Source organism: Oryx dammah, unplaced genomic scaffold (assembly GCF_014754425.2).
Source record: "Oryx dammah isolate SB20612 unplaced genomic scaffold, SCBI_Odam_1.1 HiC_scaffold_25, whole genome shotgun sequence".
NCBI classification, from domain to species: domain Eukaryota; kingdom Metazoa; phylum Chordata; class Mammalia; order Artiodactyla; family Bovidae; genus Oryx; species Oryx dammah.
In genome coordinates this window covers 85188352-85213680 of record NW_024070209.1, presented here as the reverse complement: position 1 = coordinate 85213680, position 25329 = coordinate 85188352, and the positions used below count along the sequence as shown (strand labels likewise).

General features: G+C 46.1%; 1 protein-coding gene across 4 annotated transcripts in view; it reads left to right on the top strand.

Annotated features, from left to right (window-relative positions):
• The window catches only part of LPIN1 (lipin 1), a 128879-nt gene that overhangs the window by 76472 nt on the left and 27078 nt on the right, over positions 1 to 25329 (top strand). For 2 of the 4 annotated variants that reach the window (XM_040224775.1, XM_040224777.1), the window contains 12 exons: positions 1390 to 1590; positions 2393 to 2488; positions 5305 to 5612; positions 8429 to 8554; positions 10647 to 10751; positions 14282 to 14411; positions 15728 to 16046; positions 17052 to 17145; positions 17811 to 18001; positions 19000 to 19093; positions 19804 to 19873; positions 25159 to 25251. In XM_040224775.1, coding sequence (XP_040080709.1) covers positions 1390 to 1590; positions 2393 to 2488; positions 5305 to 5612; positions 8429 to 8554; positions 10647 to 10751; positions 14282 to 14411; positions 15728 to 16046; positions 17052 to 17145; positions 17811 to 18001; positions 19000 to 19093; positions 19804 to 19873; positions 25159 to 25251 — 1827 coding nt within the window. The remainder of the gene's footprint in view (positions 1 to 1389; positions 1591 to 2392; positions 2489 to 5304; positions 5613 to 8428; positions 8555 to 10646; positions 10752 to 14281; positions 14412 to 15727; positions 16047 to 17051; positions 17146 to 17810; positions 18002 to 18999; positions 19094 to 19803; positions 19874 to 25158; positions 25252 to 25329) is intronic. The other 2 variants (XM_040224776.1, XM_040224778.1) reach the window with 1 other exon arrangement.

Here is a 25329-nt window from a genome sequence, read left to right as displayed (position 1 = left end):
CCTCCCACCTTCAGTCTTTCCCAGCATCAGGGTCTTGTCAAAGGAGTCAGCTCTTTGCATCAGGTGGCCAAAGTATTGGAGTGTCAGCTTCAGCGTCAGTCCTTCCAATGAATTTTCAGGACTAATCTCCTTTAGGATGGACTGGTTGGATCTCCTTGCAGTCCAAGGGACTCTCAAGAGTCTTCTCCAACACCACAGTTCAAAAGCATCAATTCTTCGGTGCTTGGCTTTCTTTATAGTCCAACTCTCAGATCCATACGTGACTACTGGAAAAGCCATAGCTTTGACTAGATGGACCTTTGTTGGCAAAGTGAATTTCCTCAGCGTCTCCTTAAAAGAAGCCTCATGGACGTGCATTCTCCTTCTCGAGCCCAAGTCCCTCTAGGGGGAGGGGGCCTGTATCTTTTGAATCTGTCTTCCCAGCACCAGGCCCCTTGCAGAGCAGTGGCCGTGGATGTTTGCTCAGGGGACTCCAGTGGGTCAGCTGTGCAGACAACCTGAAGCCCGGCATAGATATCCCTCAGAAATGTGAGAGCATGGAGCAGGCAGGCAAGGCCCAGGGTGGAAATTGTCCAAAATAAAAGTCATTTTTTTTCCCTTCTCAAGGATAAACAGTCATTTGTCTCTAGTAATATTATTAAATACCTACTCTTTTTGGGCTTCCCTGGTGGCTGAGCTGGTAAAGAATCCACCTGTGATGCAGGAGACTTGGGTTCGATTCCAGGGTTGGGAAGATCCCCCTGGAGAAGGGAAAGACTACTCACTCCAGTATTCTGTCCTGGAGAATCCCATGGACTGCATAGTCCATGGGCTAACAAAGAGTGACTTTCACTCTTCTTGATGTGGTGGGGAATATGAAAGATTCCACGTACAGTCTCTCTTCTCAAGAGTCTTGAGATTTGGTTTGTAAAACCTGCCCGTGAGTTAGAGCAAGAACTGTAAGGACGGTGTCAACAGGTACCATGGACTCAGAGAAGAGCGGCCCAGGGACGACTGAGACTAAGCCTTGCCAGGTGGCCGGGGTTTGGGGTGGGGGTAGCTGAGTGAGGCGTGGGAGTCCCATTCCAGTAGAGCAAAATGCCCTGAGCAGGGTGTGAAGTCGGGCGTGCGGTGCACACACGTTCATCCTGACTGGCTCTAGTGAAAGTGTCAGTCGCTCACTTGTGCCTGATTCTCTGTGACCCCATGGACAGTAGCCCACCAGGCTTCCCTATCGATGGGATTCTCCAGGCAAGCTGGAGTGGGTTGTCACTTCCTTCCCCAGGGGATCTTCCTGACCCAGGGATGGAACCTGGGTCTCCTGCATTGCAGGCAGATTCTTTACCACCTGAGCCACCTCTGGAGCTGAATTAATTGCGTGTGTGTCTCGCTTGTGTCTCTGTCGCCCAGGCTCAGACCATGAACTACGTCGGGCAGCTGGCGGGCCAGGTGTTCGTCACTGTGAAGGAGCTCTACAAGGGGCTGAACCCCGCCACCCTGTCGGGATGCATCGACATCATCGTGGTCCGCCAGCCCAACGGGAGCCTGCAGTGTTCCCCCTTCCATGTGCGCTTCGGGAAGATGGGGGTCCTGCGCTCCCGGGAGAAGGTGGTGAGTGGCCTGAGGGCAGGGGCAGCGTTATGTATCCGGAGCTCCTCGAGGACCCTGACAGTTAGCTCTCCTTCGGGAAGGCTGGTCCCCTAAATTGGCAATTAAAAACTGTTCCCGTTAACTGTGACTGTGTCAATTTCACCAAGATTTATAGTGGCATAAAGCAACTATTTATTAAGCTCTTGGGGGGAGGCGTCTGGCATGCAGGAGGCTGGCTAGTTTCTGTTCTTCGCTGCCTGGTGCCTCAGCTGAAGACTCGAGGTTGGAGGCTGGACTCCTCCGTGGATGCTCTGGCTCACCGGGCGGGTGGTCCTCAGCTGGACTCTGAGCTGAGGCTGTTGTCCAGAATGCCTCTGTCCTCTCCACGTGGCCTGGGCTTCCTTACACCATGGTGGCTGGCTGTAAGGGCGAGCCTCTTGCAAGAGAGGGAGCGAGACGAACTAGCTTCAATAGTCGCTGCTGTTGTGCTCAACTCACTGGGCGCCACAAGCCTGCAGGGATCCAGGGGATGATGGAGGAGGGGAGTAGACTCCGTTTCTTTTTCTTTTTGGCTATGTTGTGACGTCTGGGATCTTAGTTTCCTGACCAGGGATCGAACCCATGGCCCTGCATTGGAAGCGTGGAGTTTTAGCCACTGGAGCACCAGAGAGGTCCCCTAGACTCTGTTTCTTGATGGACCAGATTGACCTGTTGAGATTAGGGACTGTGAGATATTTGGGAATGTATGTAACTGAAGTGTGTGTAGAGACCTGGGCATTCCCTGTGACGTTTCCTGTCGTGGTGAAGTATGTTTTTCCTTCAGGTTGACATAGAAATCAACGGGGAATCTGTGGATTTGCACATGAAACTGGGAGATAATGGAGAAGCATTTTTTGTTCAAGAGACTGATAACGATCAGGTAAGGACAGCTGGGTGATGCTTGAATGCCTGCAGGCTCATTCAGTCGTGCCTGACGCTTTGTGACCCCATGGACCTGCCAGGCTCCTCTGTCCGTGGGGTTTCTCCAGCAAGAATACTGAAGTGGGTGGCCGTTTCCTCCTCCAGAGGATCTTCCAACCCAGGGATCGAACCCAAGTCTCCTGCCTTGGCAGGGGGATTCTTTACTGCTGAGCCACCTGGGAAAGCTGGGTGGTGATACTTACTTCCTAGTTTTGAGCTTTGTGGGACGCTTCTCTGGGAGATGCAGAAGTGCAGGTGCCTGCTGTGTGGGTGAGGGTGGAGGAGGAAAGTGGCTTTTCCCTTTACCAAGGGATCGAGCCACAGGGTGGGTGTGTGCTGTGTCCACACAAGACACGTCGGTCCCCGCCTCCTCCATTTGCCAGGGAGACAGAGGAGCTGAAGGATGCTGGCCTGAAGCCATCATCCAAAGCGTACAAATTACACTTGTGTGTCAAATCTCGAATGGCTGAGTGACCAGATCACATTAATTTTTTATTATTAAAAACTGTTTAACAGCTCTATTAAGATAGAATTTTTATACTGTGTGATTTATCCATCTCACGTGTGCAGTTGTATTTTCACAGATACCTGCACTGATCACACAATTTTAGAGCTGCTTTATCACTTCAGAGACAGGCTATCCCCTCCCCTCTCCCTAAACCCCTATCTCCCCACTACCCTGAGCCCTCAGCAACCACTAATCTACTTTCTGTCTCTATAGACCTCCCTAATCTGAGCTTTCATTGGAATAGAATCTCATGGTTTGTGATCTTTTGCTCCTGGCTTCTTTCATGTACCATAATATTTTCAAGAGTCACCCACATTGTGTCTGTGTCCGTACTCCATTCCTTTATTTGGCTGAGTCATACTCCACTGTATCTATAGACCATGTTTAGTCTCTTTTCATGTGTTGGTGGACACTTGGGTTTGTTTCTACCTTTTGGCTGCTGTGAATAATGCTGTGTACAGGTTTTCATATAGGCATATGTTTTCACTTTGGGGAGTTTGTACCTGGGAGTGGAATTGCTGAGTCATTTATTTTTATTGTGCAGTTGCCAAGTCATGTCCAACTCTTTGTGACCCCATGGACTGCAGCACGCCAGGCTTCCCTGTCCCTCACCATCTCCTGGATTTTGCCCAAGTTCATATCGATTGAATTGATGATGCCATCCAACCATCTGGTCCTCTGTCGCCCTCTTCTCCTCCTGCCTTCAATCTCCCCCAGCATCAGGGTCCTTCCCAATGAGTTAGCTGTTTGTATCAGGTGGCCAAAGTATTGGAGCTTTGGCTTCAGCATCAGCCCTTCCAAAGAGTATTTAGGGTTGATTTCCTTTAAAGTTGACTGGTTTGATCTCTTTGCTATCCAGGGGACCCTCAAGAGTCTTCTCCAGCAACACTGAGTTTCACACTGAGGAGCTGCCAAGCTGTTGTCCAGAGCGGCTTCACCATTTGCTGTTCCCAGCAGCAGTGCACGAGGGTTCCAATCTCTCTGTAGCCTCATTGTTACTTTCTCTCTGGCCTTGTGATTCTAGCCATCCCAGTGGGTGTGAAGTAGTATCTCACTGTGGTGTGGATTTCCCCATAGCCATGATGTTGAGCACTTCTTCACATGCTTATTGACCTGTGTATGTATTCTTTGGAGAAGTGTCTGTTCAGATCCTTTGATCATTTTTTTTATTGGGTTGTCTTCTTATCATCTGAGCTGTAAGAGTTCAGTATATAGTTCAGAAATAAGTCCCTTTTATGATCTGTTAAGGGACTTATATGATTTATAAGAGAGATGATTTGTAAAGATTTTCTTCCGTGGTGTGAGCTGTCTTTTCACTTTCTTGATGTTGTCCTTTGAAACACAAAACTTCAGTTTTGATGAAGTCCATTTTATCTGCTTTTTCCTTGTGGCTCATGATTTTGTCGTCATATCTAAGAATCCTTTGCCATCTGAGTCATGAAGGTTTACCGCATGTTTTCTTCTAAGATAAACCATTTCTTTTCACTCTTTCATTCACTGAGAAAGTCGCTTTGAAGGGATCTGATGTAGTGATTCCTCAATAAAATCTGCTTGAACTGGTTCCTTTATGGGAAGATAGCCTGGCTATCAAGGAATGGCTCTGAGTAGCTTCAGGCTTTAAAATGAATATCTACAGTTTCAATCTCAGGACAAAACCATCCCAGGCTTTGCTTTCTTTTGGTCTCCCCGGAGGTGTGACCTATTACCCATCCCTCCCAGCCTCAGCCTCACCTTCCAGGTGTGGATTTTATACATGTAGTACATGATTTGATGTTCTCTAAGCCTCTTAATTTTATTTGGTTTTTGGCTTCACCAGAAAAACTTTCTTTAAAAATTATTATCATCATTTTAATTCAGTGTGTATTAAAAGTACACATACACATTCTCTTTTACACACACACACGCTGGAGTACAAAATTGAGTTCAGTTCCCAGGGTATTATAATAACTCCAAGCCGATTTTTTCCTCTTTTCCCTGGAAATTTCAGACCATGTTGAATTTTGGTAGTCTGAAATGACTGAAAATTACTTTGCTTTCTTATAATCATGAAAACGCAGGATTCAGTACAAAATGGCATTTAGTGACAAGTTGACTTTATGACCGTCTATCAAATCCTGCATTTGGTTGCCCTGCGCTCCTCATCGCACGCCTCCACCTGTCCTTGGACCCCTGAATTAATGCTGGCGGGTTGTCAGCACCATCCCAACCCTTAACCACCCGCCCCCAGCTAACCTGGTTCCTTCTTGGACATGTTTGCTGCCCTTCAGGAGGTAATCCCCATGCACCTGGCCACCTCCCCGATCCTGTCGGAAGGAGCCTCGAGGATGGAGTCCCAGCTGAAGAGGAACTCCGCAGATCGGATAAGAGGCCTAGACGCCAACACGTCAGCCCAGGTCTCCCCTCCCAATGAGACCCCGTCGAGTGGCTCTTTAGTGAAGAAGCGCAGGAAGAGGAGGAGAAAGTCGCAGCTGGACAGCCTGAAAAGGGACGAGAACATGAACACGTCCGAGGATGAAGACATGTTCCCCATAGAGATGAGCTCGGACGAGGAGGCCGAGCCGCTGGACAGCAGTAGGTAAGTGTGGGGGACGGAAGGGGCACGCTAGCTGAGTTCAGTGTTTCGGATGGCCCTGTTCTTTTTAATTGATGTATACTTGATTCACGGTGTTATGTTAGTTTCAGATGTACAGCAAAATGATTCACTTAGATGTGTATATATTCCTTTTCAGATTCTTTTCCATTATAAGTTAGGATAAAATACTGAGTAGAGTTCCCTGTGCTATGTAGTAGGTCCTTGTGAGCTTCCTATGTTGCACATAGCATGTAAATGTTAATTCCAAACTCCTCTCCCCTGCTTTCCCCTTTGGTAACCATAAGTTTGTTTTCTATATCTGTGCTTCTATTTCTGTTTTATAGATAAGTTCATTTGTATCTTTTTCTCTTTTAAAAGATTCCACATGTTAAGTGATATCATATGGTACTTGTTTGGCTTAGTATGACAATCTCTGGGTCCATCCGTGTTGCTGCAAATGGCATTATTTTATTATCTTTTAAGTCTGAGTACTATCCCACTGTATGTAGGTTCCACATCTTCTTTTTCCATTCATTTGTCGATGGACCTTTGGATTGCTTCTGTGTCGTAGCTGTTGTAAATAGTGCTGCTGTGAACACTGAGGGGCAGGTATCATTTTGAATCATGGTTTTCTCCTCTTATATTTGCCCAAGAGTGGGTTTACAGTAGAAAGATTTTTATAAACATTCCCCCCATCCCTGCCACACACGCAGAATTTCTTATTTTTCTGTTAATGCATTTAAGACTGAATTTTGGAATTCTGCAGGCCCGATTCTAGAGTCACGTGAAGATGGGATGGACGTTGTAACTGAGACAGGATTGATAATAGCCTTGGTGATAACTCCAGCCTTCCAGATCAGAACCAAGAAACGGGAGCTCAGGAAGTGAACACTTCAGTCACATAACTGTTGTTTCAGAACCTCCTTATTCTCACTTGAGTACCAACTATGAGCCCGGCAGTTGGACCAGTTGATAGCCGGGGGCTGACCTGTGATAGACTGAGGGCCATAAATGAATCTAGAACGTGATCAGTTTATCCACAAGCAGACTTTTCCTTTTCAGTTTTCATGAGGCCCAAAGTTGAGTTGGACATGTGTTTTATTTTTCTTTGCTTTTAATAGTGTGGTGAAATTCTATTTCTGTGAATTACTATTTTGGTGAACAGTGCCAGTTTTAAAAGCCACACTCATTCAGATTTTTATGCAATTCAATGTAATTTATGATGACTGTTTTTGTGTCTTGTTAACACAGAAGAAGGGTGAAGGATGGATAATCGAATCACTTTAGTGTACATGTGCACCTGACCCGACGTTGTAAATTAACTGTACTTCAGTTAAAAAACAAAGGAGGAAGAAGAAACACAGGATTCACCTCCTGCTTTGTTATTTAGAATTTTTGTTTTTCTAGCTAACACGTAAAGGCCTGTGGGTAATGTTGCTTTACCTGACTGTGGCCTCTGCTTTGCTGTGGGCTCAGAAGCGGAGGGTGGTGGTTGTTGAGTAGCTCAGTCGTGTCCAACTCTTTGCTGGGTGGTGGTGGTGGCTGTTCAGTTGCTCAGTTGTGTACGACTCTTTGCAACTCTGTGGACTGCAGCACGCCAGGCTTCCCAGTCCTTTACTATCTCCCAGAGTTTGCTCAAACTCATGTCCGTTTAGTCAGTGATGCCATCCAACCATCTCATCCTCTGTTGTCCCCTTCTCCTCCTGCCTTCAGTCTTTCCCAGCATCAAGGTCTTTTCCGATGAGTCAGCTCTTTGCATCAGGTGGCCAAAGTATTGGAGCTTCAGGTTCCACATCAGTTCTTCCAATGAATATTCAGGACTGATTTCCTTTAGGATTGACTGGTTTGATCTCCTTGCTGTCCAAGGGACTCTGAAGAGTCTTTTCCAGCACTGCAGTTCGAAAGTATCGCTTCTTTGGCTCTCAGTCTTCTTTATGGGAGGGTGGTCAGGCTTATTACAGTCACCTGCCCTGCGTGGCTTTTAATTGCAGTTTAGTGTCAGATGTTTGAGGTCACATCAAAAACAGAGACAGGTGGCCTCTGCATGGGTAAAATAGTGAGTTGTATTTCTTATTAAAGCATGCTGTGCCTGAAAGGAGGTAGATTTGCAGCCATTTTGCAAGTATAAGACACGATTGGTTGTGTCATTTATTTATTGTACTGGACGAAACATTGTCTCCTTTTGGCCATTCAGGGATTTGGTAGCTCAGTTGTGCATGGCAAGAGTTTTATAACCACTGGGTCCAGTTTCGGGTGCCATCCACCTCCCGGCTTTTGCGAGATGAAATGTGAAAGATAAATCTGTAGGGCCTACAGTGTAACTGGGCTTCCCTGGTGGACAGTGGTAAAGTATCCTCCTGGCAATGCAGAAGATGCGAGTTTGATCGATCCTCTGGAGGAGGAAATGGCAACCCACTCCAGTATTCTTGTCTGGAGAATCCTATGGATAGAAGAGCCTGGAGGGCTGCAGTCCATGCGGTCACTAAGAGCTGGACACGACTGAACGACTGAGCTCACACACATAGTGTAACTAACGATAACAAGCGGTGTGGTCATCAGGCCCCTGTCTAAGTCCAAGTTCTTAAACTTAATCATTTTCCAGTTATAATTCAGCCAAAGCGTGAACACACGAAACATTTCTCTGTGTAACTTTTTTCGTTTCTACTGCCCAGAATATGCCTGGGGTTATACCAGGAGATCATGTTGATCCACAAAGCATTAGAGATCAGGAGAAATGGAAACTTGCCTTTATTATGTATCTATCAGTAAAATCTCTTTGACTTTGATGTTGTTTTTTTTTTTTTTTCCTCTTTTTCCAGAACTCTTCCTGATGATATACCTCCATTCCAAGAAGATGTCCCTAAGGAGAGCCATTCCCCTGTCATGACTTACCCTCAGTCAGCCTCTTACCCTAATTCCGACAGAGAGTGGTCACCCAACGCCAGGTGAGTGGCTGGTGTGTGTCCATGTGTGTTTCCCTGTCCTGGTCCAGAGGATTCCGAGTCAGTCACAGGAGGCATGTTTCACAGTGAAATCTACGTAAGAAAATGAATAGAATTAGAACTCCCCCAAATTCAGCTTATGCTAGAAGGTACAGATCAGGATTAAACATGGAACATGAGCAGATCATAAACTTCTATCTAGTAACAAAATCAAACTGCAGATATGAAAGGGAAACCACGTGTTAAGTTACATAAAGCTTATTGTCAGGGGGAGAAAACAGTGACAGCCTTTTTGGATACTGATCCCTAAAGTGAGATTTCTGCATCAGGGGCCCTGAGGTCATCTGGGGCTGTGAGATTGATCCCCTCTTCCCCCGCTGGCCTCAGTGATTTTGGTTTCCCCGAAATGGACTCTCAGGGGCCACAGACTTCCAGGATGAGGTTGAAGAAGCACAGCTGCTCAGTGTGCAGAGAAGATTCTAAAACATTTCAGGCTGTGAAGCCTGTGAGGACACGTGAGCCCTTCTGAGCAGTTTCCAGAAGGACTGGGCAGGGGACAGATCTGAAGCATGGGGGGGTGATTATCACCCCTGTCGGGACAAAAATTGATTCTTGGGTGGCAAAAAAAAATCTTGGCTATTACAATAGCCATGTGACCTCCAAAGGGGCATGGTAACATAAGCAGACATGGAGTATACTCCGGGCATTGCAATGTCATGGTGGAGGGAGGGCTCTTAGGAAAGGAAAGGTCTCAGGGGTCTGGAGAGAATGCAGACGAGATGGGCGGCCCTGGTCTAGGTGACAGTGAGCTTCTTGGGTTACATGTGCTCCTAACGTGTTAGGCTTGCTTCTGATGTCAGAGCCCCCACGTCCTGGAACACGCTTCAGGGCTTCCCCCCTGACGTGTACACCTCTCCCAGTTCCAGTTTGACTGGGGTGATCTCATTAATGAGACTGCATGGTCATCGCCGTGCGTCGAAGTTGGGGTTGGAGAGAAACAGACGCATCACATGATCGTGAGTGGACACGAGCCAGGGTGGGACTGGAGGCCTGTGGAGTCCTCTCCCAGGGGTCTGTCCGTCCTCAGGCCAGCCCCGTCTGGTAGAAACATAATGCTAGATACATATGTAATTTAAAATTTTCTAGTAACCACCCTTAAAAAGTGAGAAGAAACTGATAAAATTAATTTTGATGATTTATCATGTATTTATTAAAAATTATTTTCAAGTAATCAGATTTTTTTTTCAAGTCATCGTTTTGTAAAACACTGTGGAACTGTTTCACATTCTCATTTTCACAAGCCTTTGAAGTTGTGTATCTCAACATGTACAGACCCTCTCAGTTTGAACCAGTCACACATCAAATGCTCATAGCCCCACGCAACCTGTGGCTATCTTATTGGACTGTATAGGTATAGACCTTTCTAGAACCTCATACATTCTCTCCCACAGTCTGTGGAGTTATAACCCTAAGGAGGGAAGTACATAAGTACATGGTACTTTAGGAAGAAAATTATGTGGGATATTTAGAAGTCACTAATAGGTAGAAAACTCTGTTCAAACATTTTACATTAATTTTAAGCATTTAAAACAAATCCTTTAAACACAATCTTGAATACTTTTCTCTGTCTCCTCTGTTTTGCTCTGAGTCCAGAATAATAATCTTGTCAGGTGAGGTGATCTGACCACGGTTAAATGAAATTACAAATTAGAATAAATAGACACATATCTATACTTGGGTTTATGTATTTTCTTTTAAGAGACAATTGCCAGCCCAGACTACCAAACCTTTTGGAGTATGTCATTTGATTTGGCACTAAACTCTGACCCAAGAAAAGCAATTCGTTATGGGCCTGCGGATGAAACAAAGTGAAACGGGCGTCTTGGCAGTTTTCTGTTTTCATGGTTAAGAAGGTTGTGTTGATTTCTCTGTGATTTCAACATGTGGTCCTCTGCCATTGTTAGCTGCCCAAGTACCTTCACCTTCTTATAGTTGTTATTGTGAGAGTAGTCAAATAACTGATAAGAAATTTTATTTCATTGAATTGACCTCTGATTTTTCTTTCTTTTAATGTGGATCACGTGGTATGCTGTAGCCTGGTAGATTGCAGGAGGCCTCCCCCTCATCTGGCAGTTGCGGCTGAGGGCGGTCTTTCTAGCTCTTGCCCTCCACAGTCTTCCCACTTCCACGCTTCGGAAAGGTAGAGGGATTATTTTCCCGCTGTGGATGTCTTTATAATAAAAACTTTAACTCTTATAAATAAGTAAGTTTTGCCATTAACCAAATTACTTATGTGGAGAATCTGTATAGATTCTTGGAAGTGAAAATTTTGATCTAATCCTTACCTATTTATTTATCCACTAACCAAATTACTTATAAAGAAAATACATATAGATTATTTCTTTTCCTTTCATTTTAAGCACTTGTAGATGGTTATATTTTTTAAAAGTACTAAGTTTGACTCTGGAAATTAGGGTTAAGCATAGAGTCCTTTCTAATTTTGTGATGTACTTTGAAAAATAGAATAAGGAATTGAAAATTGGGAATATGATCTGTGTCTGGGGTTGTTCAACAAATAAGTTTACAAAACTTTTTTTCAGATACCACTTAAGCATGTCTGCCTGCCCATTTAGTCACCCAGTCGTGTCCGACTGTGACCCCATGGACTGTAGCTCTCCAGGCAAGAATACTGCAGTGGGTTGCCATCCCTTCTTGAGGGGATCTTCCTGATCCAGGGATTGAACCCAGGTCTCCTTCATTTCAGGCAGATTTTTTTTTTAACCATCTGAGCCACTAGGGAAGTCCCATCGTTTAAGCATAAGAAGAGTTATTGTAACTCAGTAAAGAGCTTATAGACTTTCTGAGTAATATGATCAGATGTGTCCACAGTATTTGTAGAATAGAATTTTGGAGAGTAGCATAGGATGGACCAGAAGGTTCAGAATCCTAGGTTAGTGTAGGATGGACCAGAAGGTTCAGAACCCTAGGTTAGAGTTTTCATTTGATGCAGAAGCCATAGGTTCCTGCTTCCATTCCCTTGGAATCGCCCACACTTTGACCTGCCTCCTTTGTAAAAAACTTGAGCAGTGAAGCCGTGATTAACTTCTGCCTGGGAAACTGTTTTTCTTTTTGAAGAACCAAGTCTCGGGATATATTTAATACTTCCCTCCCAGGTTATGGGTGCAGAACAAAGGCCATTTTAAAATGAGGTCAGCTAAGTTGTGAGCAGTTATATAACTGATGTGCCTAAATGGGATTTCAGCAAAAATGCCAATAGTGATTATGGCTAGTAAATGCATTATTGATACAGATCGGTCAGTGTGACCTTGAAGCTTACTTTTTTGAACAGTCTTTGATCTTGAAAGTCTCATATTCGATAATGGGCAATTTTGGAATCCTCTTTCTCATCAGTCACACTCAAGTGTCAGGAGTCTCTTCCCTCGTTTATGTCCCATCTGTCTGAATTCCCTCAACACTCGCACAGATGGTGCGTGTGTATTTGGGTGCAGCGTCCTTCTGTGGGGCTGGTGTGGCTGGGGGCACGTGACTGAGGGGTTGTGCGCCTGGCATGTGGATCACACAGGGCTCGGTCCTTTGTGAATCTGAATTTGCCCACCTCAGCATCTCGATGGCTTGTAGCTTTCATCACAGGATCAGATGTTAAGGATTCTGGATTTGGGCAGGGTGATGGAGACCTGTGTTCAGTGTTTACATTCTCCTAGAGCAGAGATCCATAAACTACAGCCCGTGGCCCCAGTCTGGCCCACCCTCTGTTTCTGTAAAGTTTTATGGGGCACAGCCAGTTTGTCCACATACTGTTTGTGGCTGCATTTCCACCACAAGGGCAGGCTCGAGTTGTTACCGCAAAGACCACATAACCCCCAGAGCCTGGAGTACTCGCTGTCTGGCCTCTTGTAGAGGAAGTTTGCTGACACTTGGCTCCAGAGCAGGCTGTCTAGAGGGCTTTACTTTAGTGCAGTGGATACTATTCCAGAGAATTGTTATAGCAAAATAAGAAAATATGTTCCTTTTAAGCAAACAGTTTGAGGTTTGGGTGCTGTGCTGATGAGGGCAGGAAGCCAGTTACGATGGGTTTCCTCCTTGATGCCTCTGGAGAATCATCCAGGTCAGAACTGTCAGCACAAGGGCCCTTTGCTGGAGGCCGCAATGCTCCCTTTGCACATTTCATGGTCCTGAACATGTAATTCTGGACACCTCAGTGCCAGAAGAGCCTTGACCCTCAGGAGAAAAGCAGAGTTAGGAAACTGGAGGAAGCAAGAGCAAGGAGGTGATAAACACTTTCTCTCTCAGATGTCTGGAGGGCCCAGAGTTCCTTCTCAGGGGGCAGCTTTCTGAAGGGCATAGCGTGTGTGTGTGTGTGTGTGTTTGTAGAGGTGTCCCCTTGGTTACACACCACAGTATGCAATCTCAGGCTCCTCCTGCCTCAATGTGGCAGACTGGCCACATCAAGCCTGAAGGCTGCCACATGCCTTTCCATGGATGGAGGGTGTGGATGCCAAGGGAGGAGGGACCAGCCCGTGTCTACTTCAGTGTGCAGTGATGCAGAGGAGCATTGAATCTATTTGTCTGAAAGGCTGGACTAAAGACAGCCAGCGTCAGTTTAGCCATTAAGGGTCCCCATCTGTCTGAGACAAGCTGTGGTTCATCTATGAGCTCGCCTTGTCCCTACAGGCAAGTTCTGTCCCCTCGGAGCTGATGTCTGATTCAAGCAGATACGTGAGACCAAGCACATGATGTGAGGTGCTTGAGAGAGCCCATGTGAGGTGTGAGAGAAGGTGGAAAAGGAGAATTGCAGGGCTTGCTTTCTCACATCATTAAAACTGTTGTCTGAAAGGAAAGGGTATAGGAGATCAAAGACTGAAATATTCAAGTGGGTCTTTTTTTCTCATCCATATGTTGTTTAGAAGGCTCCAAGAATTTTGTACCTAAATCGATGGTTTCTGTGGTTGGACAGAAGTAAGACAGCTCGGGTCTCAGGAGAGAAAAATATAGAAAACGTGGAGACCCGAATGCAAGTCACAACCACTTAAAAGCTCGTTTGAGAATTAATTAAGCCTCGTGCTGGGTTGTTGTAGGAAGAGTTTTAGCAAATAGGAATCTGAGAAGTATTTCTTGAAGATAAAAGATTTTGCAGAATCTCAGCTCAGAGAGCCCTGCACGTTAGTGAGTTGCTGGTGGCATCCAGCATTTGTGGTAAAGTTGACACATGATCCACTTCCTTGTTTTCAAAGCCGGTGCAGATGTATAAATATCTTCAATATAGGACGTGATGGGTGCCTGTCCGAGATGGCCCGGACCTATTTGCAGCTGCGTGAGAGTTGAGGAGTTTGGTTTGGAAATTGGGCTTGCCAGGAGCATTGAGGTCAGAGAGAGGCCTGCAAAGATGGCAGCAAATTTTTTTCTTCCCTTTTCCATTTCATCTCTTTTTTTTTTCCATTTCCCCCTTTTAAATGCTACTTCTCATCTTTATTTACTTGGAATTTGGCAGCAGGCTGGGACAAGGTTACCCAAATGGGGAGTGCCTTCTCCCGGGTGCGTGTTCTGTCCACTCCTGGTGGCCACCGAGGGGGGATAGTCACAAAGCTGTGGTCGCAAGGCAGTGGTGTGTTGGGGCCGTTTTCTAGGTTCTCTGAACCATAGAATGCTGGGCACAAAAACATTTCCAAAGTTTCTCTTCCCACTTTAATCTTCCATTTGTGTTTCCTTAAGTCCTTCAGTTTCCCGACCCTCAACACCTAAAAGTGATTCAGAACTGGTCAGCAAATCTGCGGATAGGACAATTCAGAAGAATAATTTAGAAATGCTCTGGCTCTGGGGAGAACTGCCTCAAGCTACAAAGGTAGGTTTTTTTTTTTTTCCTTCCTCATTTCTGCCATCCATCAAAGGTAGTTTCTGGAGACATGAAATGGTCACAGTCTTTTCTTTCAAGAAATTTTATTTCATATTCCAATTTGTTATAAGAATCTCGAACTATATTATGGTATTTTAAGCTGGGTATTTGTAAATACTGTAAGACCTTTAGAAGATGATACCACCTCTTATATCCCCAGTAAATCTTTGTGATGTGAATAAATAAATGAGTGAGTAAATGAAGACTGAAAGCATTTCTGTGATAACTCAAAGAGACAGCTCTTTGGAGAGTAGGTCTATTGAGGCTGAAGCTGTGGGTTCATTCCTTTTCTAGGTTATATTTAGCTTTCATGGAAAATGCTGATTTCCCTGCCTATAAGCGGTCATGCTGACCCAGCCAGCCATCTTTACAAATGCATGTCATCTGTTGCTGGAGAAACAGCTCAAATGTGCAAACCCATCACTTTGGCAAAACAGTTCCGGCCACAAATCCACTATTGCATTGTTTTCTTCTGTGCTCGAAGCTGTAGGATCAGATGCAGAAATGCATACCCGCTCCCCGCTTTCTAGCCCACAAGCTGCATTTTGATTTCTGTTTGGATAAATCTTTTCCATAACTGGAAATTCCTTGGAGAGTTAGCGTCAGAAATGCCCTTTTCCCACTCATGGGAACCAGCCACCAAGTCTGCCCTTGTTCACTCACGTTTTGGGGGTGGACTTCATTGAACTGTAACACACATGCAGAGAAACACCCTGATTCTGGGTGCCAAGACTGAAACATCGTCACTTCACACACTTCACACAGGTGAATGTGTCCACGTGACCTGCACCCAGACCAGGATTAAATCAGAACTTGGAAGCCCCCCAACCCTTTGCAATTACTGTTCTGATGCCTCCCCCGCAATAATGATAAACCCAATCTTGACTTTAATAGCAGAGTTTAGTTTTGCAAGGCTCACCCTTAACCGTGTGTCATAATTCACTTTCAGCTGATTGCCCTGTGGTGTGAATACATTCCCCTTTCTCCTGCTGGACATTTGTGTTAGATTGGTGGTCTCATTCACTCACTTACTCACTCACTCCCATTTGGCAGTTAATGTTTTATATGAAAGTTCATTTGCTTTGGAAATACTATCCTTGGTTTCCAGACCTTTTGGCAAGTATGAGAGTCACCAGGTGCGCCACCCCCTCCCACCCGCCAAGGCTTCACTGTGTCCTTTACAGTTGTGCCTGCCCAGGGCCCTTTGGTTGACTCAACTCTTCTCTGACCTTCTCTCTCCCTCCCTCCCTGCCCCTTTGATCCAGTCCTCACCACACAAGATGAAAGAGTCCAGCCCGTTGAACAGCAGGAAAATCTGTGATAAAATGCACTTCCAAGCCATCCACAGTGAATCTTCAGATGCGTTTAGTGACCAGTCGCCGACACTGGTCAGGGCGTCTCCGGTGCAGCCGCTGCTGGAGCAGAACAAGCCGCAGACAGAGATACCGTTTGTGAACGAAGACGACATCGAGGCTTTGGGAGCAGCAGCACCCCCTTTAGCCACGATCGAGGAGCCCAAAGCCCCTTCTGCCAACACTGCCCCAGTAGCTGCGAGCAAGACAGATTCGCCTTCTAGGAAAAAGGGTGAGAAAGCTGACGCTTCCCAGTGCCTTCCTGTGCACTGGGGGCTTTGCCCACCACAGCCTCTTCCCCTGGCCAAAGTTCAGGATTCTTCAGAGGGGAGACAGGACATCTCTCTTCTTCAGTCCCTTGCCCTTTTGCTGCATGTGTGTTTTCTCAGAATTGAGTTGTAGAAAATCTAACGGGAAGGAGGCCTCAGGGGATGGTGCAGTGATCCACCCCTACCGCCCTCCACTGGACAGGTCAGGGATGCTGGGGTCCCCCACGCTAGGACTGCACCAGACACTGATGATGCAGCTAGTCTGCACCCCGCTTTCCTTGCCCCTGGTTTCCCTCTAGTGCATTGCCCTGTGTTAATTTCTGCATACCGTGTGTCACTGTTTCAAGTGATTACTTGTTTGTTTTTGTGCCTGACTTCCGTAGTAGAACATACGTGCTCTGTGAGGTCAAGAATATTTCTGTCTTTTTACCTGTTTCCCTGGTGTTTCGTACAGTGGTTGGCGCATGGTGGGGGCTCCATACATGTAGTCAAACGCCCACCTGGCTGCCTGTCCAGACCAATGACATGAAGTCTCATGTGTTAGCCGCGTGGCTTTGTGCGCGGTGGTTCTAGTCTGTATGAACCGATGATGTAATTCTTTGGCCACAGTAAACTGGAAGGCTGCAGTCTTGGTGCCCAGGGGCCAACGATGTACCATTCAGGAGGCTTCAGAGTACTGATGGGGACGTGCTCAGTGAAAGCTTTTCTGTTTAGTGATAATAATAACAAAACCAATACTGATAATAATAAAAATAACCATCACTGTGTCACTGTGCTGAGTGCTCAGTACCTCTCAGGCCTCTCCCAGCTGGGGAGCTGAGGCTCACTGAAGCTACCCAGCTCACTCAGTGGACCCTTCTGAGCAGATCTGCATGCGGTGCTCAAGTGCTGTTTTCTAGAGAGGCTCGGAAGTCTGTGAGGTTGCATCTGAAGAACGGTGCTCTGACCCGACCGGTGTGCCTTTCCAGACAAACGAAGCCGACACCTGGGGGCTGACGGCGTCTACTTAGATGACCTCACAGACATGGATCCCGAAGTCGCCGCCCTGTATTTCCCCAAAAAGTAAGAGCCCTTTTTATGCTTCCTTTGTTTTGTATATGTTAACCTGGGAGCCGCTTTTTCCTTATATTTGATTAGAAAGTGAGTGAGAAAAAGCTGCAGGAGTTCCACGTTTTACCGTGAGGAGCAACTGGTCAAAGCATGGACCCTGTGTAGACGTGAAGGCATGGCTGTCCCCCCCTCCTGGGACGGCTTTTGAGCCGGGGACACAGACTCGAGGCCATCTCCCCAGGTACACTGAGGTGATGTTGCAGCAGTCAGTGATCCTCATCCCAGATCAGCTATGCACAGCCCTGCCCCTCCCCAGGGCAAGTCCCCTGGGGCCTTGGGGGGCCGGTGGTCTGGGATTCCCATCATTTGTGGGGAGTCCTGGCTCTGCAGAGGGCGTGACAGGATGGTGGCCTCTTGGGACGGCATGCTCTCTCTCCCGTCAATTCCAGCGCATTTGGGAGAGAAACGCAGGGAGGCGTAGGGGTTTAAAAATGGTTATTTTTCCTCCTAAGGTCATTCATGTAGCTCGTGTGCCTGCCGTGGCGCCTTAGTGCGGGTCTGCTGGGATGACACCGTTCGTCCCTCTCACTGCCGGGGTCACCTGACATCTGAGTGAGACGTCCCCGGCCCCCAGGCTCGGGAAGTCCTCACAGCCCCGCCCTCTCCTCTCCTTCCAGCGGAGACCCTTCTGGGCTCACGAAACCCGCCAGCGACAACGGAGCCCGCTCCGCCAACCAGTCCCCTCAGTCCGTGGGCAGCTCTGGCGTCGACAGCGGCGTGGAGAGCACGTCGGACGGCCTGAGGGACCTGCCGTCCATCGCCATCTCCCTGTGCGGGGGCCTCAGCGACAACCGGGAGATCACCAAAGGTACCGCGCGGCCCTCGCCATTTTTGAGCCGGCGGCGCCCCCTGGTGGCCGCCGGCTGGACCGGCCCGAAGCCCCGGGCTCGTGAAGGAGCGCACGTGACTCACTGTGGCTCAGGACCCAAATGTTGCTGCTGGGCGGCGGCTGGCTGACTGACCGCAGTGTTCTGCAGGGCACACACACAGGCGCCCCAGGAGACAACAAGGCCACCGGGTCACTGGTCGTCAGGCGTGTTTGAGCACAGCCTGTGCCCGTCCTGCAGTGGGGTGGGGCCCCGGGGTGGTGGGAACGTCAACAGTGGGAAAAGGGTGCTAGCAAGTGTACAGAAACGCTGGAGGAGGGAGGGGTGTCTGAGCAAGCCCTGGACCCTTTCTGGCTGTGTCAGAAGGGTGTCTCAGGGTTGGCTTAGGTGATCTGAGTTAAATCATAGCCCCCACCCTATTTTTATCCCTAGTTTCCCAGGATCTCATGCTATTTACATAGTGAGGTGGCCCCGAGACCTCCAAAGAGTGCAGTCAGCCCCTGCAGCTGATGACCCCTGGACCAGGTGGCCCTAGGGGTCCCCACCTGCTTTAGGCAGGTCACTGAGCTTTCATTCATGACTTTGTCCATCCTCATGACCACTGGCAAGGAGGTGGGTGTGGAAGGTCACACCAATAACTGTGACTCAGACCCGGGTGACCGTACCTTGAGCTCCAGTCGTCTGCTTCTGCAGGGGCCTGTGTTTATGGTGTTTCCCATACGCCTGCTCCCATGTAAACACATGTGCCCTGATTAAGGATGTACTTGTCCCCCATCCTCTGACTGCCCCATCTCTCTTCATTTATGCACAGACACAGCCCCCAAAACTAACTGAAGGCCCCTTGACAAATAGATTTGATAGGATTGTCTGCATAGCTGGATGGCATGAACTCTCAGAAGATACTTGTGAGGGAGTAAAAACAGGTCTGGTGTTTGTACTAAATCTTCTTTGTATTTCCCCTCCTCCTTTGCCTTCACAGATGCATTTTTGGAACAGGCCGTGTCATATCAGCAGTTTGCGGACAACCCTTCCCTCATTGATGACCCCAATCTCGTGGTGAAGATCGGAAATAAGTAAGTTCCTCCCGAAAGTCATTTCAGCCGTTGTGTGATACCCGTTCAGCTTCAGCTTCTCAGTAACCCTGAGAAATGTATAAACTTAAGTCTTTGTTAAAAATCTATTATTGTCTCCTCACTATTGGCAAAATGCTGCGTCACTTATATGGTTAGAATGTTGATGTAACTAACTGGATCCTGTGGGGCTTGCATTCAGCTGTACCACATTTTACAGTGGGACGTGTGACATCACAGCCCTGGCCTCTATCACAAGATAGATGGGGCACCCACCCCTTGAAAGCTTTGTTGTCTGGGGTCAGGGGATGTGCATGTATTTTTACAGGCTGCTGGCAAACTTTTCCCCATTAGAGGAAGCCACAGATGTTTACGTGTTAAGTGAGGGTCCTCGTTTCCTTTTCCCTGAAGTGTGGGCCAGAAATGCTCCAGCGGATCAGTGGCTTGACGCCCAGCAGGGCGTGGGGTGCTCTCAGCTGGCCGCTGGCTCACCTGCCATGTCGTTTGTCCTGTTGCCACAGTGGCCGCTGGGGGTTTGGCTGGAGGAAGGTCTTCTGCAAGGGTGGGGCATGTGGCAGCTGACCTGGGGTGTTTGCCACAGTACTGGGCTCTTTAAGGACCCTCTGAACGTCCAAAGCCTCACATGACCGCTTCTCGGGACATTAGAGGTCTGAGCCTTGGTCTTCTGACCACTTTTCCTTGTTTCGTGTCAGATACTATAACTGGACGACAGCGGCGCCTCTGCTCCTGGCCATGCAGGCCTTCCAGAAACCATTGCCAAAGGTGAGCTTTACCATGAGAAAGAAAAGGGACATGAAAATGATGGCTCGCTGAATCTGGGGGGTTGGAATTTAGCTTTTATTTTAGACTTCCCTGGTGGCTCAGACGGTAAAGCGTCTGTCTACAATGCGGGAGACCGGGTTCTATCCCTGGGTTGGGAAGATCGCCTGGAGAAGGAAATGGCAACCCACTCCAGTACTCTTGCCTGGTAAATCTCGTAAATGGAGGAGCCTGGTAGGCCACAGTCCATGGGGTAACAAAGAGTTGGACACAACTGAGCAACTTCACTTTCTTTCATTTTCTTTAGAAACCATGAGGTTAATTACACTGTGCTGGTTGGAAGTTCATGGGTATAAACTGCAGGGGTCTCCCTTGCACTTTGAATGTCCTTCTCCCTTCTCTCGTCAAAGCAAAAGCTCCCAGTGGAGGCAGTGCCAGACCGAGTCCTGCCTCTCCAGGATTCCTGTCCCCATACCTGCCGTGCCAGGGACACAGATGGGGGCAAAGCAGGTGGATGCTGAGCCCAAGGGTGACGAGGGGAGACAGGGTAGTACTATAGCAGACACCAGGTGCCCACACTCACATCAGGCCTGGCTCAGCCAGGAAGCAGGCTAGGGGCCGATTGGCCAAGGAGGAGCAAGTGGGCAGCTCCTGGCTGCACCTGAGAGCAGGTGAGCAGCTGCAGAAAAGAGCCAGGGTGGGCAGTCAGATGCACTGCAGCAGCCCACCATGCCCGTGTCCTCCCCCTGCCGGTTCCCCAGGCCCCTCCTGGAATTGGTCGCTTTCCAGCATTGGGTCTTTGTTCCAAATGCTCCATTCTTTCGGCTGCAGAGCCCACATCTCACACTTGCATCCTTCATGTGCTTAGGAAAGGCTTTGTGCTGCTGTGGCTGTTGTGGCCCGTCAGGCAGTTCTCATACCTGAGGGTCGCGCAGGCCTATTTTGACTTTGTTTAGATTACGTTCTCTCCTTTGTGGCTATGTGTGTGCACGCATGCTTTGGGATTGTGACTGCATCTTTTGTGGAGCTTTATCTGTGAGTATTCTTTGTGGACTGAGCTGAGGGCCTATGCTCCAGAGTGGCTTCTGTTTTGTCCTTGGCAGGTTCTGTACAGTGTTTGTGGCCCAGGACAAGTTTTTGTCTTATGTGTCTCAGTTCTTACAAATCAGTGAGAAGAAAGACCAGTGCAATGGAAATTTACTGATAAAGGCTATATAGTTCACAGAAAAACAAATACACATGACTCCTGAACTTAAAGAAATTAGTCTTTGTGGTAGGCAGCCTAAATATTGTACAGGTTGTCAGTAATTTTTTGGACTCTTTTTTTTTTGGTGTTTATTTAATAATAGAAATTATTTTTATGCAGAGACTTCATCAGTCTTATCTTTTGAGGTTGCTAGGTTTTGTATCACACTTGGAATGGCTCTGCTTCCCATTTCTAATACTTATGAAAACATGCCCTGTCTTTTCTTCCAGCATTTTCTTAAATCTTTGATCCATCTTGATTTTATTTTGAAAGTCATGAGTTGAAGTATCAGAAATGAAATCAGTGTTGTTGTTGTTTTTTTTTTCCCAGCTGGTTATTGAATCCAGGATGCTTTGGTTGCAGGAAACAGAATGACCACAAGTGACAGGATTAACAGGGGTTTATTATTTGACATAAGAATCTTAGAGGTTGGTAGTTCCAGGCTGGATGAAGCTGAATGAGCCTCTGTGATTTTCCTAGTTTCCCCTTTATGATCCCAAGATGACTGTTTTACCCAACAGCTCTTCATACAAGTGTCCAAAATAGGAATGATGGAGACAGGCTTCTCACATTTAATTGGCCACAGTTTGGTCACATGATCACCTCTCAGCCAGTTATTGGCAACACAATGGAATGGCCATGAGTGGTGCAGAAAAATCTAAGTTTCTCCCCCCAGAATTGAGCCTGCCTTCATGGATAGTGCAGTCTGATTCCTGAGCAGAGTTTTGGCTGTGATGGTGAGAACCAAAGGGGGTGTGGTTCACCCAGGGAGTCAACTGAGAGGGTCATGGTTGGCTCCCTAATTATCTCCATACCTTTCATTATATAACTCTCTACCCATTGATATGCAATTATAACTTTATCTTATATTACATTCCCCTGTGAATTTAGGTTTATTTCTGGACTTTGTCTTCTCTTCTAATCATATGTTAAATTATGTCCCAAGACTGCATTCTTTTAATTACTGTAAGTTTTAGATATATTTTAATATCTAGTAAGGCTTATGCCTGAGCTTCCCAGGTGGCACTAGTGGTAAGAAACCCGCCTGCCAATGCAGGAAATAGAAGAGACCTGGCTCTATCCCTGGATTGGGATGATCCCCTGGAGGAGGGCATGGCAACCCACTCCAGTATTCTGAAGCAGCATAGCACACACACATGCCAGGCTTATGCCTGCTTATTTTCAGTTTTCTTGGCCATTTCTGTTTGTTTTATAAATGAACTTTACAACCAGTTTGTCTAGGTTTGAAAATAATCCTGTTTTTTTTCTTTCAAACTGGAATTTTGTTTACTATATGGATGAAATAGAATTAGGAGGAGTAGGGTAAGTGACATCTTTGTGAATTGTCCTGTTCATGAATCGAGGGCCATGATTGGCTTGTTCAGTGTATTCAGGTTTTCTTTTGTGTCAGGTAGGGATCTTAAATGATAAAAAGAAGCACAGTTCCAGTTCAGTTCAGTCACTAAGTCGTGACTGACTCTTTGCGACCCCGTGAATCGCAGCACGCCAGGCATCCCTGTCCATCACCATCTCCCGGAGTTCACTCAGACTCACGTCCATTGAGTCCGTGATGCCATCCAGGCATCTTATCCTCGGTCGTCCCTTCTCCTCCTGCCCCCAATCCCTCCCAGCATCAGAGTCCTTTCCAATGAGTCAACTGTTCGTATGAGGTGGCCAAAGTACTGGAGCTTCAGCTTTAGCATCATTCCTTCCAAAGAAATCCCAGGGTTGATCTCCTTCAGAATGGACTGGTTGGATCTCCCTGCAGTCCAAGGGACTCTTAAGAGTCTTCTCCAACACCACAGTTCAAAAGCATCAATTCTTCGGCGCTCAGCCTTCTTCACAGTCTAACTCTCACATCCACACATGACCACAGGAAAAACCATAGCCTTGACTAGATGGACCTTAGTCGGCAAAGTAATATCTCTGCTTTTGAATATACTATCTAGGTTGGTCATAACTTTTCTTCCAAGGAGTAAGCGTCTTTTAATTTCATGGCTGCAGTCACCATCTGCAGTGATTTTGGAGCCCCCAAAAATAAAGTCTGACACTGTTTCTGCTGTTTCCCCATCTATTTCCCATGAAGTGATGGGACCGGATGCCATGATCTTTGTTTTCTGAATGTTGAGCTTTAAGCCAACTTTTTCACTCTCCTCTTTCACTTTCATCAAGAGGCTTTTTAGCTCCTCTTCACTTTCAGCCATAAGGGTGGTGTCATCTGCATATCTGAGGTTATTGATATTTCTCCCGGCAATCTTGATTACAGCTTGTGTTTCTTCCAACCCAGCATTTCTCATGATGTACTCTGCATATAAGTTAAATAAGCAGGGTGACAATATACAGCCTTGATATACTCCTTTTCCTATTTGGAACCAGTCTGTTGCTGCATGTCAACTTCTAACTGTTGCTTCCTGACCTGCATACAGATTTCTCAAGAGGCAGGTCAGGTGGTCTGGTATTCCTAACTCAGAATTTTCCACAGTTTATTGTGGTCCACACAGTCAAAGGCTTTGGCATAGTCAATAAAGCAGAAATAGATGTTTTTTTGGAACTCTCTTGCTTTTTCAAAGATCCAGCAGATGTTGGCAATTTGATCTCTGGTTCCTCTGCCTTTTCTAAAACCAGCTTGAACATCAGGGAGTTCACAGTTCACGTATTGCTGAAGCCTGGCTTGGAGAATTTTGAGCATTACTTTACTAGCATGTGAGATGAGTGCAATTGTGCGGTAGTTTGAGCATTCTTTGGCATTGCCTTTCTTTGGGATTGGAATGAAAACTGACCTTTTCCAGTCCTGTGGCCACTGTTGAGTTTTCCAAATTTGCTGGCATATTGAGTGCAGTACTTTCACAGCATCATCTTTCAGGATTTGAAACAGCTCCACTGGAATTCCATCACCTCTACTAGCTTTGTTCGTAGTGATGCTTTCTAAGGCCCACTTGACTTCACATTCCAAGATGTCTGACTCTAGATGAGTGATCACATCATCGTGATTATCTGGGGTCGTGAAGATCTTTTTTGTACAGTTCTTCTGTGTATTCTTGCCACCTCTTCTTAATATCTTCCACTTCTGTTAGGTCCATACCATTTCTGTCCTTTCTTGCTCCCATCTTTTCATGAAATGTTCCCTTGGTATCTCTAATTTTCTTAAAGAGATCTCTAGTCTTTCCCATTTTGTACACTTCAGGCTAAATATGTGAATTATTTATCTTTCCACTTACCTGCAACTTGTTTCGTTGAAAGACAATTCTCTCATTACTAGCTGAGGTATTAGTACCTGAGAGTTCTATAAACCAAAGAAGGGAAATTAGATAATATTTACTTTGGTACTTGAATTAGCCCCAAGATGACTATTTTGTTCTTTAAAATGTGTAGAAAATTATTATTATTTTTAAAAATTTATTGAAGTACAACTCATTTACAAAGAATACTACTAATTAATATTTAATCTCCTATTCAACTTGCATTTATTTAGGACAAGAGTATGGATTTCCTTTTTAATACTTGAGCTTTTAAGTCAAATGCATCTATGAATATTCAGTTTGCCCAAATTTGGAAATTTACATCTACTAAAAAGATCCCACACATTTTACTTTTTGTTTAAAACTGTTCACCTTGTACCTCATATTAATCATTTCATTTTTCATTTTATAATCATCTTATTGAGAATAACAGTATCTTAATCAGTAAACCACTTTAATTTGAAAACTTGCTGTCTGACTAATCACTAATGATTTTCAATGCTTTCTTTTTCTGTTGTTGTTGTGTTGTATTTTATTTGTTGTTTGTTTATTCCTTTAACATCTTCTTAAGTCTTCATGCCTAAGTTACCTTAATGTAATTTTGGATGCCATTAGGTTTTGCTTCTCAAAAATTTTTAATCCACAAATAGTATGTCGTGTTTTCTCTGATTTTTCTTTGTTTTTTTCTTTCTTTTTTTTTTTAAAATCTTACTTTAATTTGCATGTGCGTGTCTTTTGGTTTGAATGTGCTAAGTTGATCTTTTTTTGGTTCCATTATTTATGTTACCATCCATTTAAAACAGGCCACGGTGGAGTCTATCATGAGGGATAAGATGCCCAGAAAGGGAGGAAGATGGTGGTTTTCATGGAGGGGAAGAAACACCACAATCAAAGAGGTAAGCTTGGAAAGCACAAGTGTTTCTTCCTGGCTCAGCAAGGGCTCGTGTGTCAGTGAGCAAACCCAACACACTGAG